Source organism: Cladophialophora yegresii, assembly GCF_000585515.1.
Source record: "Cladophialophora yegresii CBS 114405 chromosome Unknown aczIN-supercont1.1, whole genome shotgun sequence".
In the NCBI taxonomy this organism is placed as follows: Eukaryota; Fungi; Ascomycota; class Eurotiomycetes; order Chaetothyriales; family Herpotrichiellaceae; genus Cladophialophora; species Cladophialophora yegresii.
The window spans coordinates 2,668,346-2,686,306 of NW_006913045.1; the positions used below are offsets into that span (position 1 = coordinate 2,668,346).

Here is a 17,961-nt window from a genome sequence, read left to right on the forward strand (position 1 = left end):
GAGGGAGGAGATCTGCCTGCTTGCCTTTGTGTGTCCGGGTATGTGCCTGCCTGTCTGCCTTTGCACTGTCCCAAGATCAAGTTAAGCGACTTGGATGTTTTTGGCGAGGATTTATACCCCCAATGTCTGTCTTGTCACAAAGAAGCGCTGCGGCCCCAGTGATAGCGATCGGATCGTTTGTCCATAGACTCCCTGACTAGGTACTGTACTCATTTATGCCATGCTCGGCAGTGGTGCTTACCGTGTGCGTCGACCCTCATGTGGTGTATATGGTGTGTGTGGTGTTGCGATATGTAGCACTGATAATCAATCCACTTGCTTGATATCTGCAGGAGCCGCAAGGATCGGCGGTGGTGGGCGCCTCGCCGCTTTAGCCCTTTAGCGCCGCCACGTACCGAGAAAGAAGCTTTCAACCATACCCGAAACGGCAAGACTGCCTGGCCTGGATGGCGGCGAGGCGGAATTTTTTGGCCGCGACTTTGCATGGTCAAGAGATTTCGCGAAATCCATTTGCTTCCTATTACCGCTCTCAACAGCTTCGCAGTGTGCTTCGGTGTCGCCCTGGAAAGGACGAACACATCCGGAGAGACTGCACCACGTCTGCAGCATGGAAGACGTCACGGCCTATTGCTCCTGGGCTGATGCGCAACTTCCGGAAGACCATTCGTTTCTTCGGGCTTTGCCGACTGAAGTTCGGTCACTCATTCTACAGGCGACTTCACCACATTACCTCGACATTCTTGCTGACGTATCGCGAGACCGACGATACGCAGATGCAGTCTTTCCGCTTTACAAACCACTTTTTCCGGAATTGCTGTCAAGATGGGACGTCGCGACTTCATCTTCAAATCTTGGCGAGATCATCTCTACCTTGTCCTGTCTAGCTCGAGTCTTGCCACTTGCTACCTATCTCCGTTCTCATGTCAGGTCACTCCTCCGCACAGCTCAGTTACGGCATCTGCTGTTTGACGTGCAGGACCCCGGCCCTGAGCTCGAGGATGATGCGGCACAATCACTTTTGCTGTCGCTGTTTCGCTTCCTGTCTTACGACCGGGACATTCTTTCGGGAGCTGTCGCGGCCCTCTTCTTTTCGTCGTTCCTGCAGCACCGGTCCCTCCCACTCAGGTACTTGGCTATCCAGTGCCTGTGCATGATGATGCATTTTGCAGATGCATATTCAGAGAAGTTGGTCGAGACGTACATCGGCAAGCAAGCGATATTGGGCGAGTGGGAAGGCAGAAGTATCGACTATCGACTCCTAAAGCTTTGGGAAGAGAGAAGATGGAAAGACCTGGCGAAGGCAGCCACTACAGTCGAAAAGTCCTGGCAATCGTTATCCCAAGCTCCTGCAACAACCCGCAATATGGGTCATGTTGACCTCTCGCCGCACACCACCAACATTGGTGGAGTCCTACATCCTCGTTCTCCTGAACACACTTCACCCATATCAGAATCAACCTTTGTTCTTACAGCCACGGCAAAACGCAACTTGCATCAGCTGGGTCAATGTCTCTTGGAACCTAAACCAATTTTTATATCAGGCCAGGCCAGCTCAGGCAAGACTTCGCTCGTCCATGAGGTTGCGAGACTCCTCGGTCAACAGGCGTCTATGATTACACTGCACCTCAACGAACAAACAGATGCGAAAAGCCTGCTTGGGATGCATACGTCGTCAGCCGATGGCAACTCCTTTACCTGGCAGCCCGGAGTCTTGACGAAAGCCATGCGACAGGGAAGGTGGATCCTGGTAGAAGATATTGACAGGGCGCCGGCCGAGGTCATGGGAGTGCTACGTCCTATCCTTGAAAATGGTGAGCTTTTCCTGCCCGGTCGCAAGGAGAAGATCCGTCCAAAGGCTGGCTTTCGCATCCTGGCAACGATGAAGACTGGTCCTCAATCTTCCTCTGCCACATCTTCTCGGCACTCCTGGCTACTCAACGCGCGGCTCTGGACCACAGTTGAAACCTCTCCTTACCCACTGGAGGAGGTGGAGTCCCTGCTTCGTGCCCGGTATCCTTCTGCTGCGGTATTCACCACAATGGTTCGACAGGTCCACGAGAGTCTTCTCCGCTTGTATGACGTCCATCACTCCCTCAAAGGCCTTCAGACGCGTCAGCCGACGGTGCGAGATCTGCTCAACTTGTGCAGGAGAATTGTCCGCAGGTTACGCGCCTATGGTCCCGTCTCGGAATCGACTGCGCTTCCAGAACAGATTAAACTAGACATCTTCAAGGACGCTGTTGACTGCTACGCGGGCTTTTTGAACAGCGAAGAATTACACGAACTTGTGGCCGCTAGTATCGCTACGTCCATGGACATCTCTCCGCAACGAATGCGATACTACCTGAACGACGAACTCGCAAGCGTAGTCGAGCACAATCAAGTAGTCCAAGTCGGTCGAAGTACTCTACACCGGATTTCCAGCCGTCGTCGGCAGCCAAAGAAAGCCGCTTTTGCACTCACCACCTCGGCGGGAAGAACGCTTGGCCGTATTGCGGCCAGCGCCGAGTGTTCAGAACCTACCCTCCTGGTGGGTGAAACTGGTGTCGGGAAGACTACTCTGGTCCAGCACGTGGCGAGCTTGGTGGGCCAAACACTTACCGTGGTCAATCTTTCGCAGCAAAGCGAGGCAGGCGATCTCCTGGGTGGACTGAAGCCTGTGACCACTCGATCCCTGATTATTCCAGTGCTGGAAAAGTTTAATGCCCTGTTCGATGACACATTTTCTACCAAGCGGAATGAGAGGTTCCAGATCGCTATGGCAAAGGCACTCGCCAAGCAGAACTGGTCACGGCTCATGATCCTTTGGGAGCAAGCCGTCCAGATGGCTGCGACCGCGCTCAAAGCTGTTGAAGCCCCCAGCACCGACGGAGTTGCTCATACAAGCAAGAAGCGAAAGCTCGAAACTCCCAAGTACGAAGTCCTGCGCCAGAGATGGGCTGACTTCTCTGAGGTCTTGAAACAAGTTCGATCTGTCGTCGACCGCGGTGACAGGACCCATGCCTTTGCCTTTGTTGAAGGCAGATTGGTTCAAGCCGTTCGGGAAGGCCAGTGGGTACTTCTTGACGAGATCAACTTGGCACCATCCGATACGCTTGATCACATCATCGGTCTTCTTCGGAACGGCGATGAAGGACGACCGACGCTGCTCCTCGCTGAGGCAGGCAATATCGAGACAATTATTGCCCACCCGAACTTCCGAGTCTTTGCTGCAATGAATCCGGCAACGGACGCGGGCAAGAAAGATCTGCCACCAGGGTTGCGGTCACGGTTTACCGAGATCTACGTACCATCCGGCGACGACAACTCAGAAGACTTGACCAAGATCATCCAGACTTATCTAGGCTCTCAGCTCGACAGCGACAGCCGGGCCGCTTTAGACCTTGCAAATTCTTATCTCGCGCTCAAGCAGCTCAACGAAGAGCACCAACTGACCGACGGAGCAGGCGAAACCCCCCATTTCAGCATCCGGTCGCTGGTCAGATGTTTGTTATACGTCTCGCAGCACGGTGCAAGTCTAGGGCTGAGACGAGCCATGTGGGAAGGGTTTGCGATGAGCTTCTTCACTGTTTTGAGCAGAGTGTCGGAAGACCTAGCTCTACCTCACCTTGAGAAGCATCTTCTCTCGAACATCAAGAACAGGAAGGCTTTCTTTAGTCACCAGCCAAAGATGCCGCACGGGGGAGAGGACTCCGTTGCCTTCAGACACCACCTTGTCAAAAAGGGTCCAATGAGTCCCGACGACCAACCACATTACATTAGGACCCCATCAGTCGAGCGCAACCTGCTCAGTTTGGCTCGAGCTGCTTCAATGGGACGGTTTCCTATCCTTCTGCAAGGACCGACATCAGCTGGCAAGACAAGCATGGTTGAATACCTCGCAAAGCTATCAGGCAACAAGTTTGTGAGAATTAACAACCATGAACACACAGACCTGCAAGAGTACCTTGGCTCCTACATCTCTGATTCTGAGGGCAAGTTAGTGTACCAGGAAGGAGTTCTTGTGCATGCGTTACGCTTCGGCCACTGGATCGTGCTTGACGAGCTGAACCTCGCGCCGAGTGACGTACTGGAAGCGCTTAACCGCCTACTTGACGACAATAGAGAGTTACTCATACCGGAGTCCCAAGAAATTGTGCGACCACATCCGAACTTCATGCTCTTCGCCACGCAGAACCCGGCTGGCCTTTATGGTGGACGGAAACGTCTCTCACGAGCCTTTCGAAACCGCTTTCTCGAGATTCACTTCGACGACATCCCGGAGAAAGAGTTGGAGGTAATCCTCCGTGAGAGAAGCCAGATTGCACCTCCGTTCTGCGCGAAAATCGTGGCAGTGTACAAGTCTTTGTCCCTTCTCAGACAATCCTCGCGACTCTTCGAACAGAGAAACAGCTTTGCAACCTTGAGGGACCTGTTTCGGTGGGCTTCAAGAGCTGTGGATGACTGGCAGTCCTTGGCATACCACGGCTACATGCTCCTGGCTGAGCGAGTAAGAGACCCTGCAGAGAGGGCTGTGGTCACACAGACGCTGGAAAAGGAAATCAAAGTCAAGCTCGATGAGAACGTTCTGTACGGAATGACGAAAATTCCGGATTCTGTTCGGCAACCTGGCTCACTTGTATGGACTCCAGCTATGAGACGAGTATTCGTGCTGGTCGCTGAAGCGTTGAAGAACAAAGAGCCTGTGCTCCTGGTTGGCGAGACAGGATGTGGGAAAACCCAGATCTGTCAGGTGATCGCGGAAGCGTTTCAGAGACCTTTGGCCATCTACAACGCGCATACCAACACCGAGACTGGAGATCTCATCGGCTCTCAACGGCCAGTCCGCAACCGCTCGGACCTGGCCTCCGATGTCTCCGCAAGTTGGCGAGCTCTAGTTCAATTCGAGGCCGACAACACGATACCGGCGGATCTGGAGGTGGACCAGATCATCAAAGAATTCGCAAAGCTGGACAAAGCGAGGTACGACCCTCATGCGGTGGAGCAGGTTCGATCCTGCATTGGCGCATACCAATCTCTGTTTGCTTGGAGCGATGGCAGTCTTGTCAGAGCTATGAAGAGGGGCGAATATTTCCTGCTTGATGAGATTTCGCTTGCTGAGGATTCCGTTCTCGAACGTTTGAACAGCGTTTTAGAGCCCTCGCGAACGATCCTACTGGCAGAGAAAGGTTCTGTCGAGAACCTGGTCATTGCCCATCCGGACTTCCAATTCTTGGCTACTATGAATCCCGGGGGCGACTATGGGAAGCGAGAGCTGTCGGCAGCGCTGCGGAATCGATTGACCGAGATTTGGGTTCCACCTTTGTCCCGAGAGGCTGATATCTTGCCAATTCTCCAGGAGAAGCTCGACCCAACGAGGCGTCACTTGGCCGAAAAGATGCTGAACTTCGCCACGTGGTTCCGCGCAGAATTTCACGGTGTTACGGTTCCAAACATAGCTCTGCGAGATCTGCTTGCCTGGGCTGAATTCGTCAACCTTGCTGGTTCTCTCCCCGAAGACCTGCCATTCTTACATGGTGCATTCATGGTCTATATCGATTCGATCGGCGCAAACCCCGCTGGTATGACTTCGTCAGGGACGACAGACCAAGATCAGTCCAGACAGAGGTGCCTAGACCGCCTGCAAAACCTGGTGGGCTTGCGAGTCGTCGAACTGTATCTGCAAACTCCCGAGCTGTCCACCACCGCTGACCGCCTTTGTGTTGGCTCATTCTGCTTGCCTCGCACCGTTGGTGCCAACCGCGATGCCCCAGAACTTGTATTTGACGCCCCAACAACCCTGCGGAACACCATGAAGGTTGTCCGAGCCCTTCAAATGACGAGACCTGTTCTTCTGGAAGGCAGTCCTGGTGTTGGCAAGACGGCAATCGTGACAGCGCTTGCCGAAGCCTGTGGAAAACCTTTCACGCGCATCAATCTGTCCGACCAGACCGACCTCATGGACTTGTTTGGTGCAGATGTGCCTTCCGGCGATGACGAGATGGGAAAGTTCTCATGGCAAGACGGGCCTCTCCTCAAAGCCATGCAATGTGGTGGCTGGGTCTTGCTTGATGAGATGAACTTGGCATCCCAGTCAGTGCTCGAGGGTCTGAACGCTTGTCTAGACCACCGCAGAGAAGTCTACATCGCAGAGTTGGATAAGTCTTTTGCCTGCCACCCAGACTTTACGTTGTTCGCCGCTCAAAATCCTCATCACCAAGGAGGCGGTCGCAAGGGTCTACCCGCTTCTTTCGTCAACCGATTCACTGTCGTCTACGCCGACTCGTTTCAACACGAGGATTTACTGCGCATCTGCCAAGTACGGTACCCCGATATCGACCACGAGCAACTCAACGTACTCATCAACACTGTCACTAGACTAGAGAACGCCATATCTCACATGTCGGCGTTTGCACAGGGAGGCCCATGGGAATTCAATCTGCGAGATGTGAATCGGTGGCTGCGACTCTGCAAAGACCAACCTAGCCTTCCCATGTCTTATCACCTGCGGACTATTCTCATACAACGTTTCCGCAATCCTGTTCAGCGGGAAATAATACTGAAAGAGGCCGAAGCAGTGTTAGGGAGCATAACCTCCGAGAGCTTCTACAACAATATCTCCAAGACAACTTTTCAAGTAGGCAACGCATTTCTCTCGCGAGATAGTGTCCTGCAGAATAGTCAATCGCCGAACTCGGCTCTTTTTGTCACACAACTTCCTGCTGCGAATTCTGTTATCACGGCCGTCCGGCAGAATTGGCCTGTTATCCTTGCCGGTCCCTCCGGTACTGGAAAGACTACGCTGCTTAGACACCTGGCAGCTGCAGCGGGCGTAGAGCTGATAGAATTCTCTATGAATGGTGATGTGGACGCCATGGACCTCGTGGGCGGCTTCGAACAGTACGATCCGCACCGAGATGTGACTATCTTCCAAGACCAAGTCAAAGAAGTTCTGCGACGACGTATTGCAGCATCCACCGAGCTTGAGGACAACGGAGAAACACGGGCGCAGCTGCTGAAGATCTGGACATACTTCGAAGGTGATAATTTGAAGATCGAGGATAGTCCAGTGGTGTTGCCTGAGCTTGCTAGACTTCTGCCAGAAGCCGGAGTGTCATTCAAAATGTACTCCGAGAGCGTTCGCGTAACTGGTCACCGCGGTTTCCGCTTTGTCTGGAATGATGGTGTACTCGTCGATGCCATCGAGAAAGGCTCATGGTTAGTGCTCGATAACGCCAACCTGTGCAACCCTTCCGTCCTCGACAGACTCAACTCATTGCTGGAGCCAGATGGACTGCTTACCATAAGCGAGCAACATAATGGAGGCAACGGCACAAGAGTCGTCAAGCCACACCCAAATTTCAGGATCTTCATGACGATGGATCCACGGTATGGGGAGTTATCACGAGCGATGCGAAACCGGTCTGTCGAAATCTTCTTGCCCGAGGGGCACGAGGTTCATTGTACCGCCCACCCTGTTCAGTATCCACTTTCTTCTGCAATCTGTCGTTTGAGACATTTGTTCGAAGCGGGCAGTCGATCACTGCCATGTCAGGTCATTGAAGCCACGGTTGACAGCCTCAGTGTTGATGACATGGCAATAACCTCAACTCCTGATGGTACGCTTCTTGATATCCCCGATATGAAAGCATGTCAAGCGGACCTTAGCATAAGGCAATCTTTCGATGCGCAACTAGTGCGTCAGATATCTGGTTTCACAGAGGTCTCCACAAGCGCCGAGTGGCCACAACTGGCGATCCTGAATGAGCCCCTGGTCTTGCTGAACGGGTATGTCGACTTTGCCAAGATCTTCATACGATCTTGGTACGTGGTGCGACAAATGGCCGAGATTGACTCGATGTTAAAGAATGCATTGAGCCGTGCAGGTACCGTTGCCTTGAAAGATAGAACGATCCTTGAGCGGTCAGTTTCTACCACAAGTCGCAAGGATTTGGGTGCCATTCCCGACGCTGCTGCCTTTGCTAAGCTACTGGTCTCATCTATTGCTACTGCTGTCCGAAGCGCCCTCCACAATCCGGAGCTGACGGATTTGGTTGGCGCATGCGACCGAGTTCTTGCTTTCGCACACCAGATCCTGGTCCTTTGCAACCAAAGGAACCTTGACACCGCCTACTCCCACGCACACGTGCAGATTGGGACGCACATAGCCAATAACGTTGGACGGACCTTCCCCGAACTGGGTTCAATTCTTTCAGATTCCCTTGGAGCTTTATCCGTTCGTGACCATGTCCTGACTACGGGCTTCGGGCTCCAGCTCATGTGGCATACCTTCCGGCCCAGAACAGCTGCGACGCTGTCTCAGCTCCATATCCAGCTTGGCTTGGAAGGCGTCATTGCGAGGTTTGACCGAATCTGTCGCTACCTTCCACAACCTAGAAGTTCCTTGTCGACAGTGAGATCAGACATGCAGCGTGCTTATCAGTCAATTGTCAAGTCGGCGCAACCGGAGAGCTCGTTGAAAGTTCTTGAGGATGCTGTGACTGACCTGGAAGCCCAGGCAAGACAAGGTTACAAGTTGAAAGGACAATTCGAGGATGCGATGCAGTTTGTTCACAGGGTCATCACTGTTGAAGAGCAAGAGAACCAGCCAGACCTCGATTTGCTGACTATGTTTATACCAGAACTCGACAAGCCTCTACTCGACATGGGGGTGGAAGAGCCCGTTCCTAGGGCCTTGACTCGCCTTTCATCATTCGGGGCTCCGATCTTGCTGAGCGGTGGCTGCACTGGGGCAAGACTAGCCCAACAGCTGCTCGCCGTACAAAAACAGCCCCTCGGGATGCTGAACCATGCCAAGGAAGAGCTGCAAGTGCTCGCAAGAGTGATCACCTCCAATACCGACCTCTTCGGGAACCTGGTTCGACCAATAGCTGAGAATCTACGTGTGGTACTAGGAGGCATGATGTTCTCGCATCGTGATCTTCTGACAGAACATGCACAAGTCTGCTTGTTTGAGCAGGGCTCATCTAATCTTGCTGGCTTGGCTGCTCTTTCGATTGAGGATACAGTTATCCCTGGCAAGGTTCACGATCCCTTCCGAGACGTATATCGATACCTCCTCCATCCAGTACTACTGCGTCTCGTTGAGGATGATTCCGGTTCCGGCCCTCTGGAGTTCAAAGAGCTGAAGACATGCCTCGTGGACTTGTCCTTGGCTGGGCTGATTCTGATGGTGCCCGACAAGGTGTTTGACCCAGCCATGGGTCCAACTATCGCGCACCACCTTCACGAATGCCGAACTGCTTTGGTTCGGAGCAGGATTGAAGGCCACCGACAATTCCATCGAGAGCTGACCGGGCAAGACACAGCTCTTGTTATCCGCATCCTTGAGCGGGAGCTAGTCGAGTTGGGAACCAGTTCGCTCCCACAAGCAGTGCTCAGGCCGAGCAAAGAGAAACACTTCAAGCTTCAAGAGGTCTTCAACGGGATCGTGCATGTGATCTTGCATCCTGGGGCCACTGGTGCTGCTCCGAGTATGCAGCCAGGCAGTGCAGAGTGGGTTGCACAGTGGTCTAGTCCACGAGACAGATCAAACCTGAACATTATCGTCGAGCGCCTCGAGAAGGTCGATCGAATGTACGACGACTTCGCGAAACCGATACTGTGGTTCTTGAAATGCCTGCGCCAGGGACTGGAGCTTGAAGCAGCAGGGGAGCCTAGAGTCAAGGAAAGCGACGCTATGGATGAGCTCGTCGTGGCCACCCCGCTGCTGTCTACAGATTCTGTCGCTTTTCACAATTGGACCATCAGTCCAACCTCACCTCCAGACCTCAAAATGCACTGGCTTTGTTATATCCGGCTGAGGAGTGCTCTGGCACGGAAGCCTTGTCGGGTCCCAGTGGATGACTTCCTCGGAATCCTTGACAGCTTTTATTACGAATGGAAAGAGCGATTGGCTCGTGACCAAGTTGAAGCTGCGGAAAAGTCTCGATACTACTCTTATCGTGGAGATTCGACCCAGCTCGAAGAGGAGGACGAGCGTGAGATGAATGAAATGTTCCCGAGTTTCGATAACGACGTGGGACAAGGTGGAGTACGCACGAATGAGTGGGATGCGCGTGCCACTGCAGTCAAGCTCAGTGCACTGCACCAGAAGATCTACTCGGAGCAGAATGCGCAAGAAACTATTCAAGCATTCATTCTCTCCGCGGTTGAGGCCCTATCCAAAAATGCTGAGACCAATACTCCCAATCCAGAGATCTCCTTCATGGCGCTGTTACCTGCGATTTTGCTGCAAATGTCGTGCAAGATGACCGAGCTGAACGGCAGTCAAGAAGTCCACACTTTCAATATTTACGCTGACTCGGACATTGCGCAGAGTCAGAAGCTTTTTGACCTTGTGCACCAGATCCAATCCAGGTTCTATACAGTCCAGGAGAAGTGGCCGGAGCATGCTGTCCCTGCAGAGGTCCTGTCATTCTGCACCGAGGTCCTCCATCTGGGCTTCGGAGATCCGGTTGCCAAGCTCCTGACGAAGACAGAGAAGCTCTTTGAGATTGTGTCGCAATGGCAAAGCGTTGCCAGCAAAGAATGGTCAGTTCATGAACTTGTTGAGAAGCTCTCCTCCCAGATAATCAGCTGGCGGCGCCTGGAGCTGTTATCATGGTCGAGGCTACTGGACGAAGAGACACGCAGACACGAGCAAGCCGCCCAGGCATGGTACTTTATTGCCTACGAAGCAGTCATCTACAACTCCAAGAACATCAACTCTGATAACGGTGATTCAATAAATTACCGGACGACTCTTGTGCAAACGCTGGAGGAGTTTCTGAAGTCGACAACCCTGGGCCAGTACTCGTCACGGTTGAAACTGCTTGACACACTCAACAGGACCTTACAGGGACAACAAGGCCGCTCCCGAGAATTGCGGACAATCGCTGCTTCTGTACAAGCCGTCATTGAGCACTACCAACGCTATGAAGCTGGTGTAGAGGCCTCGATACGGAAAGCTCGTTTGGAGCTCGAGAAGGCCTTGAATGAGCAAATCAAGCTTGCAAGCTGGAAAGACACCAACATCACCGCGCTCCGCGAAAGTGCACGACGGTCACATCACAAGTTGTTCAAAATTGTGAGAACATATCGGAACTTGCTCAACCAGGCTGTCGTTCTCAGTTCTCCAGGAGAGGCAATTGGGCAGATACCTGTAGCGCCGCTTGTCACGGAGCTAAATTGGCCTCAAAGCAGTGAAGAACGAGTCTTTGCGGCTGTTGAACAATGCCGGCTACGGCTGCAAGACTGGGACGGGCGGCCTGACCGTCTCACCAAGCCTTTCGGAGCTGCCAGGAGCATGCAGCACCTGTACACGTCCAAGACCACCGATTTTGACGTTCATGACGAGATAATGTCTTTCCGTCAAGATCTGACGGAGAGCCTCAAAGAGTTACGTACGCAGACTCCCTCGTTGCTAACGGAGGAGAATGCTCCGTTTGTCCGTCATTTGCAAGAGAGGAAGAGACGGTTGCTCGCCGATACCCTCAAAGCGGTTGCGCATATGGGCATCAGGAGGAACCTCCCAACATCTGAGCTCGAGAAACAATCCTCGACCGCCTCGATCTTGGCTTTGCCCAACCATGTCGCAATTCAACAACGTTCGCCAGCCGTGGCAGCTGCAGACAGCACATTCCATGAACTGCTCGATGTCATGTCCCAGGTTCGCGCGGCGCGGACAGAACACTCTGACGACCTAACCGATGGCGAAGTCAACCGCTGTGTAGGATTGTTGGAGGGGCTGTTATCTGTCGCCATCAGTCAAAGGCAGGCCATTCCGCAGCAGGCGCACGACTTGGGTGTGATTCGCTCACAGTTGGCGTTGGTCCAGTCCGTCGCGGCTGCATCGCCGGATGAGCTCGTATGCTCGACAACCTCGAACGACAACATTCAGGCGGTACAAGAACGTCTTGCATGGCTGACTGAGATTCTGGCGGTCGGATGTCGCATCTTGATATTCCAGGGAGAGCATGCCAGTCTTGACCTGAGAGACCTAATCACCACCCTCCAGTCTTATGCGAGCCAGACCGAGGACCTGAAGAGAGCACTCGGTGACGTCCCTGACGCTCCACCGGGAATGGGGTGGAATATTTCAACCATCATCCTTGACAAGACTGTGATTGTTCTGTCTCAATTGGATTCAACTCTTCGAGACTGGCAAGCCAGGGAGCCCCGTATCGAGTTTCTTCTCTCCAAGATTCTCGTGTGGACAGTGGGATTGCCACTAGTCCCGAACGTGGCTCAGAGCCTGCAGCCACAAATCACACTTGAAGAGTTCGACCGGGATCTCAAAGACACCATGGATCAGATCTTCGTGGCTTTGCAGAGACTATCTGCCGGACAGCCAGATATGCCCACGTCAGAGGAAGATGCGGGCTGGTTAATCAGATCCGACAAGCACGTCGTGGAAGGAATTCGATTGCTACAAGTTGGCAGCCTCGCTTGTCGAATTGATCAACATGTTATGTGCAAGCTCCAATTTCTGTCTCCTGCAGACCTCGAAGCGGGGAAGAACTTGCTGGTCATCGCTATGCCTATTATCACACAATTCTACCACATCTACGAAAATTTCCACAATCGCCAGACCGCGACTTACCTTGAAGTATGTCGTCTCGCGTTACAACTAGCGAGATCTTTTACGACACTCGTCAGCCAGGGGTTTTGTCGTCCATCAGATCCTGCTGAAGGACAAGAAGAGCAATCTGGAAAACTCGAATCTGGTACAGGGCTAGGTGAAGGAGAGGGGGCCGAGGACATCAGCAAGGACGTGCAAGACGACGAAGATCTGTCGGAGCTTGCGCGGGCGGGACAGAAGGAGGAGCGAGGCGATGAGATGGAGCATGCAGAAGATGCCGTGGACATGGGAAATGACGATCTGGAGGGTGAGATGGGTGATATGGATGAGAAGGCTTCAGACGATGCGAATGGCGAGGATCGATCTGGAGACGAAGACGGGAACGAGGTCGATGAAGAAGCGGGCTCTGTTGATGACCTCGATCCTGATGCTGTCGATGAGAAGATGTGGGATGACATGAAGAACGAGTCCGAGAAGCAGGACAAGGAGATGAAGAACGATAAAGCAAAGGGAAAGAAATCGGACGACAACACTGCTGCCGATGGAGAGAACGCCGACGATGGTGACCTAGAAGGAGAACAAGAAGAGGTGGAGGAAGGAGATGAGGAGGGTGAAGGTGGGGAACGGCCTGAAGGCGAACAGATGGATGCGCATGTGGACGAGGAAAAAGCCCTAGACCTGCCCGAAGAGCTCAACCTGGCTGGTGAAGACGAAATGAAGGACGATGAGATTTCTGACGACGGCATGGATGAGCTGTCGGATATCGAGGATTCGGCAGAGCAGACTGGTGGTGCTGAGGCCGATGGAGCCGAAGACAGCGAAAAGCAAGATCAGCCATGGGATGACGCGGCTGACAAAGACGAGATCGCCGCCGAAGAGACCGACGGCGACAATGCCGTTGCTCATGACGACGAGATCATGGAGGATCAGCCCGAAGAACTGGAAGACGACCCAGACGACCAAGATACTCGTCAAGACGACACGGCGCACGACGCTGAAGAGAACGCTGGTGGAGAGTCCGGAACTGCCAACGAGCTGCGAGATGACCTTGATGCAGAGCAGGACGCTGAAGGGATGAATCAAGCCGACAAGGATCCAAACCCTGAGCAGTCCCAGCCGGGCAAAGCACCCAACAATGGGGAAGAGGGCAAGAGTGGAGAAGGAGTCGTCGAGCGTGGTGAAGGACGGGTCGAGTCGCTTGATCATCAGCAGAACGAATCACTGAAGAAGTTGGCTGATGTCCTTGAGCAGTGGCATCAACGACGTGAGATTCTGCCAAGGTCCAAACGTGATAATCAAGAGATACAGAGTGAGAACGTGGATATGGCAGATGCAGATTTGGAGCATGTCCAGGAGGAAGATGAAGGGGATGCACAAGCCTTGGGAGCTGCGGGACCCGAGCAAGCGCAGAATCTCGACCAAAGCAAGGCCATCCAGGACGATGACGCTGAAATGGACGAGAATACGGCACCACCCGACGTTATGGAACCAGAAGCAAAGGAGGACATCACGGAGAGATTCTCTCGTCTCAAGGCTCAGGCTAAACCAGCCGAGAGCAGAGATATCGGTGCTTTTGTTCCTGACCGCCAGCTCCAACAGCCAGAGGACGCGGATCGACATGATGGCACAGATGTTGCGTCGGATGATCTCTCTCCTGAGATTGAACACCTAGAGCTTAGCAACGACCCAGCAGACGCGACCAATCAACCGACCAGCAGCACGCACGCTGCTCAACTTTGGCACGAATGCTCGACGAGCACACATCAGTTCTCGCTCATCCTCACCGAGCAACTCCGCCTCATCCTCTCCCCGACCACGGCGACCAAACTTCGCGGCGACTACCGCACCGGCAAGAGACTCAACATCAAGCGTATCATCCCCTACATCGCATCCAACTACAAGCGAGACAAGATCTGGATGCGCCGCTCCGTGCCGAGCAAGCGGAACTACCAAATCATGATCGCCGTGGATGACAGCAAGTCGATGAGCGAGTCCGGCGCGGACGTCCTCGCGTTTGAGACGGTCGCACTGCTGACAAAGTCCCTCGCCATGCTGGAAGTCGGCGAGATCTGCGTCGTCGGATTCGGCGACTCCCCCAAAATCACAGTCGCTCACCCGTTCGGCGTCCCCTTTTCGCCAGCCGAGTCGGGACCCAACACCTTTCAAGCATTCAGCTTCGGCCAACGAGGCACGGACGTCAAGAGTCTCCTCAAGCAGAGCATCCAGCTCTTCCGCGATGCCAGAAGACAACAACAACACCAAGCAAGGGGAAACGAGGAGCAATGGCAGCTGCAACTCATTGTGAGTGACGGCCATATCTCCGACCACGACGCGGTCGCCCGGCTGTTGCGACAAGCCCACGACGACGAGCGCATTGTCGTGGTTTTTGTCATCGTCGATGCCGGACAGGAGAGTATTCTGGACCTCAAGGAGGCTGCGTACGAGCGGGATCCGAGCGCTGCAACAGACGGGAGTGCAGTGGGGAACGAGATGAAGCTTCGCATGAAGAGATACCTTGACGGGTTCCCATTTCCGTATTACCTTGTGGTTAGGGAGGTGAGGGACTTGCCCAGCGTGCTGGCTACGGCGTTGAAGGGCTGGTTCGGGAGTGTGGTTGATGTTCAGTGATGAAAAAGGATAGCGCTGGAGACTGTGCAGGATAAAGGCATGCCAGGCGAGTGATTACTTTTGATGGATCAGATAATCAGATAAGCTGGTATGCATGCTGTAGCTTTCTAGCTAAGTTGGCAAAGAATTTCAACATCAGGATAGAGAGGGGTCAGAGCAAGGCATGGAGGCTACTCGAATCCGTATGTTTGCTTTTGTTTGCATGGACAGTGATGTCTTTGTCGTTCATCCACGTCCCTTGTCCCTTGGTTGCTCGTAAAGGGAGTTGCAGCCTCGTCTTGTCCGTTCTCGTCCTCGGCCCTAGCCTCGTCCTAGAGTGCCGTGTAAATGCAGGAAGTGACTGGCTACGAATGTCCACCGGTTACGGAGTCTCATACATAGAACACACTGGACACGGCGCGCTTTCACTAGCAGAATTTCGGCCAAGAAGTGGCAGAGGCAGAGGCGGAAGCACTAGATGTATTGCCTGAATCCCAACGCCCTCATTGTACAACGGGGCAAGCCCGATCCCGAAAACAGCAACTGGTACCTGGTAAATGGCAAACTGCCCACTCGCTTACGGTATTTACTCACCAGCACGCTCGATCGGTACTGCAGTTGGACAGACAGCAAGCCCGAAGCAAAGGAAAGCAAAGCACCAAGCAAGCGAGCAAGCAAGGACCAAATCGCAGATAAACCTCTACAGGGAAAAGCGATGAAAAACAAAAGACCCGGCAAATGGCAAATCCTGTGTAATACTGTACAGGGAAACGCCAACCCATCAACCTGCGTGCGGTAATAACGAGCATGCATTGTAGAAGAAAGGCCCGTTGGATGCGCCTGCAGTCTGTTTGACACAAAGGAAACTCGATTACTGTAGACAAAGCAACACCGGCGGCGCATTCGCCAGCACCAACACCGGCACCGGCACCGACAACGGCAAACAGGAAAATTCAAGATATATACTCTGTCATCTCACTCCGCTGTGATAGTTCGACGTTCGGTCAGCCAACCTACCTGTCAGCCTGCCTCTAGACAGTACCTCCCTTGGTCGTCGGCCCTCGCCTCTCCTTCTTTGCTCTTCCAATTTTGGAAGATGAGGCAGCGAAGGGGGGATACAATATCTTACGATCATGTCCTGAGTGTTCCGGCTCTGGGGAGCCAGACTTCACCTTTATATCCGCATCCATGGCCATGTCCCTTCTGCTCTCTCGCCTGAGCCTATCTACACGGCAGAGGCAGCCAACCAGCCATTCAGTCGGCCAGCCACGGTCAACTGCAAGATCACGTCTCGAACCGACTCACCTCGACGTGACTCGATGACCTGAATCCACTCATGCGCACTCGCTCCACGAGTGACGACGGCCCGCGCATCTTGATGGATGACCGTATATATATCATGTATATCACCCGCCGTGAATGAACAGAGGCCTCGAGGCAGTGGCAGTCGAGGCAGTGGCAGTCGAGGCAGTGGCAGTGGCAGTCGAGGCAGTGGACAGTGAAGGCAGAGGCGGTGGCAGTGGCAGCGACGTGCACAATGTCGTCGCGAGAGTCTTCGGGGTATATAAGACCCCTGGCTTCCGGCCTCTGTTCTTGCCTTCCGCCCTGGTATCGACATATCTTGTCAGCTTCGTCTTCTTTATCAAGTCCTCGAGCTCCACGGCGACATAGACGACGTTCCCGATACCGACGACATTCTCGACACCGATCATCTAGTCGACACAGAAGACCTGCTCGACACCGACGACCTGCTCGAGACAGACAACCTTCTCGACGAGCTTCTGGGCATAGACAAACTTTCGGCAATTCCTATCTCCAGCTCGCTCATTGCTCTCTGTCCCATATGGCTTCTTCAAACACCAACACCAACGCCAACAGCAATGCCGGTACCAACACAAATCTTTTGAGAGGCCCGCCGTGCTCGATCTGTGGGATCACCGGTGTATGCGCGCATCAGCTTACGTATGTTCAATATCAGGCGCATGGCGGTCAGGGGCCCTTTTTCCAACGAGACATGGATTTCGGTCCAGACGAGGCAGAGTGGAACACCCCAAGAGATCAATGGCGACGGGACCACGCACTCCCAGGAGAGAAGTCCCCGAATGCGACAGACGCTCGTCAAGCTCAACTTCCTTCCCACAGTTCGCCTGCCGGCCCCCCGTCATATCCTTCAACGGCCGGTACCTATGCCGGCGGCCCTCAGACACAGGCTCTTTCTCTTCCTCCTCCTCCTCCTCCTCCTCCACCACCACCTCCCGCTCCTCCCGCTCCCACAAGCAGCGGCTCTGATGATGGCCAACCCGGTCAGTCCTCCAACATGGGAAGACCCTGGGGCAGAGTCACCAGAGGGAACTACTGCAGACGGTGCCTGGAGCAGCACAGAAAGTGCGATGAAGTCCAGCCCGCCTGTAGTCTGTGTTCGAAGACCGGGAGGCCGTGCCTCTGGCCACCGCACCCGATGTCGCGGGCCATGTTGGAGCAATTTGAGAATGGGGGAGGCGCCTGCGAACCTGCGCGGCAGGGATATCCAGCGGCGAGAGCGCCATGATGGGTGATGGAGGGCTGGATCTTGGTGCGTGAACTGCTGCTCCGAACCGGTGATCAACGCGCCTATCAGCTGCTACAGATTTGCAGCTCTCAATCTGCGCGTACAATCCACATCATCAAAGCGATCGACGACCAAGTTTCGAGCGCCGATCTCGATACACCGTATGTCCTGTTCCTGCAGCAGACAAGTCCATCGCGAGCCGACGACTATAACAGTCGGTGAGATGCAATGCGAAGAACCAATA

General features: G+C 53.8%; 1 protein-coding gene across 1 annotated transcript; it reads left to right on the top strand.

The window, feature by feature from the left end:
- Window positions 1-607: 607 nt before the first annotated feature.
- A1O7_00943 (uncharacterized protein) lies at window positions 608-15,190 on the top strand (the record flags this gene model as incomplete). The annotated part of the gene is made up of 1 exon (XM_007754983.1): window positions 608-15,190. One exon carries the CDS (start codon window positions 608-610, stop codon window positions 15,188-15,190), a length of 14,583 nt encoding a protein of 4,860 aa, XP_007753173.1.
- Window positions 15,191-17,961: the final 2,771 nt, after the last annotated feature.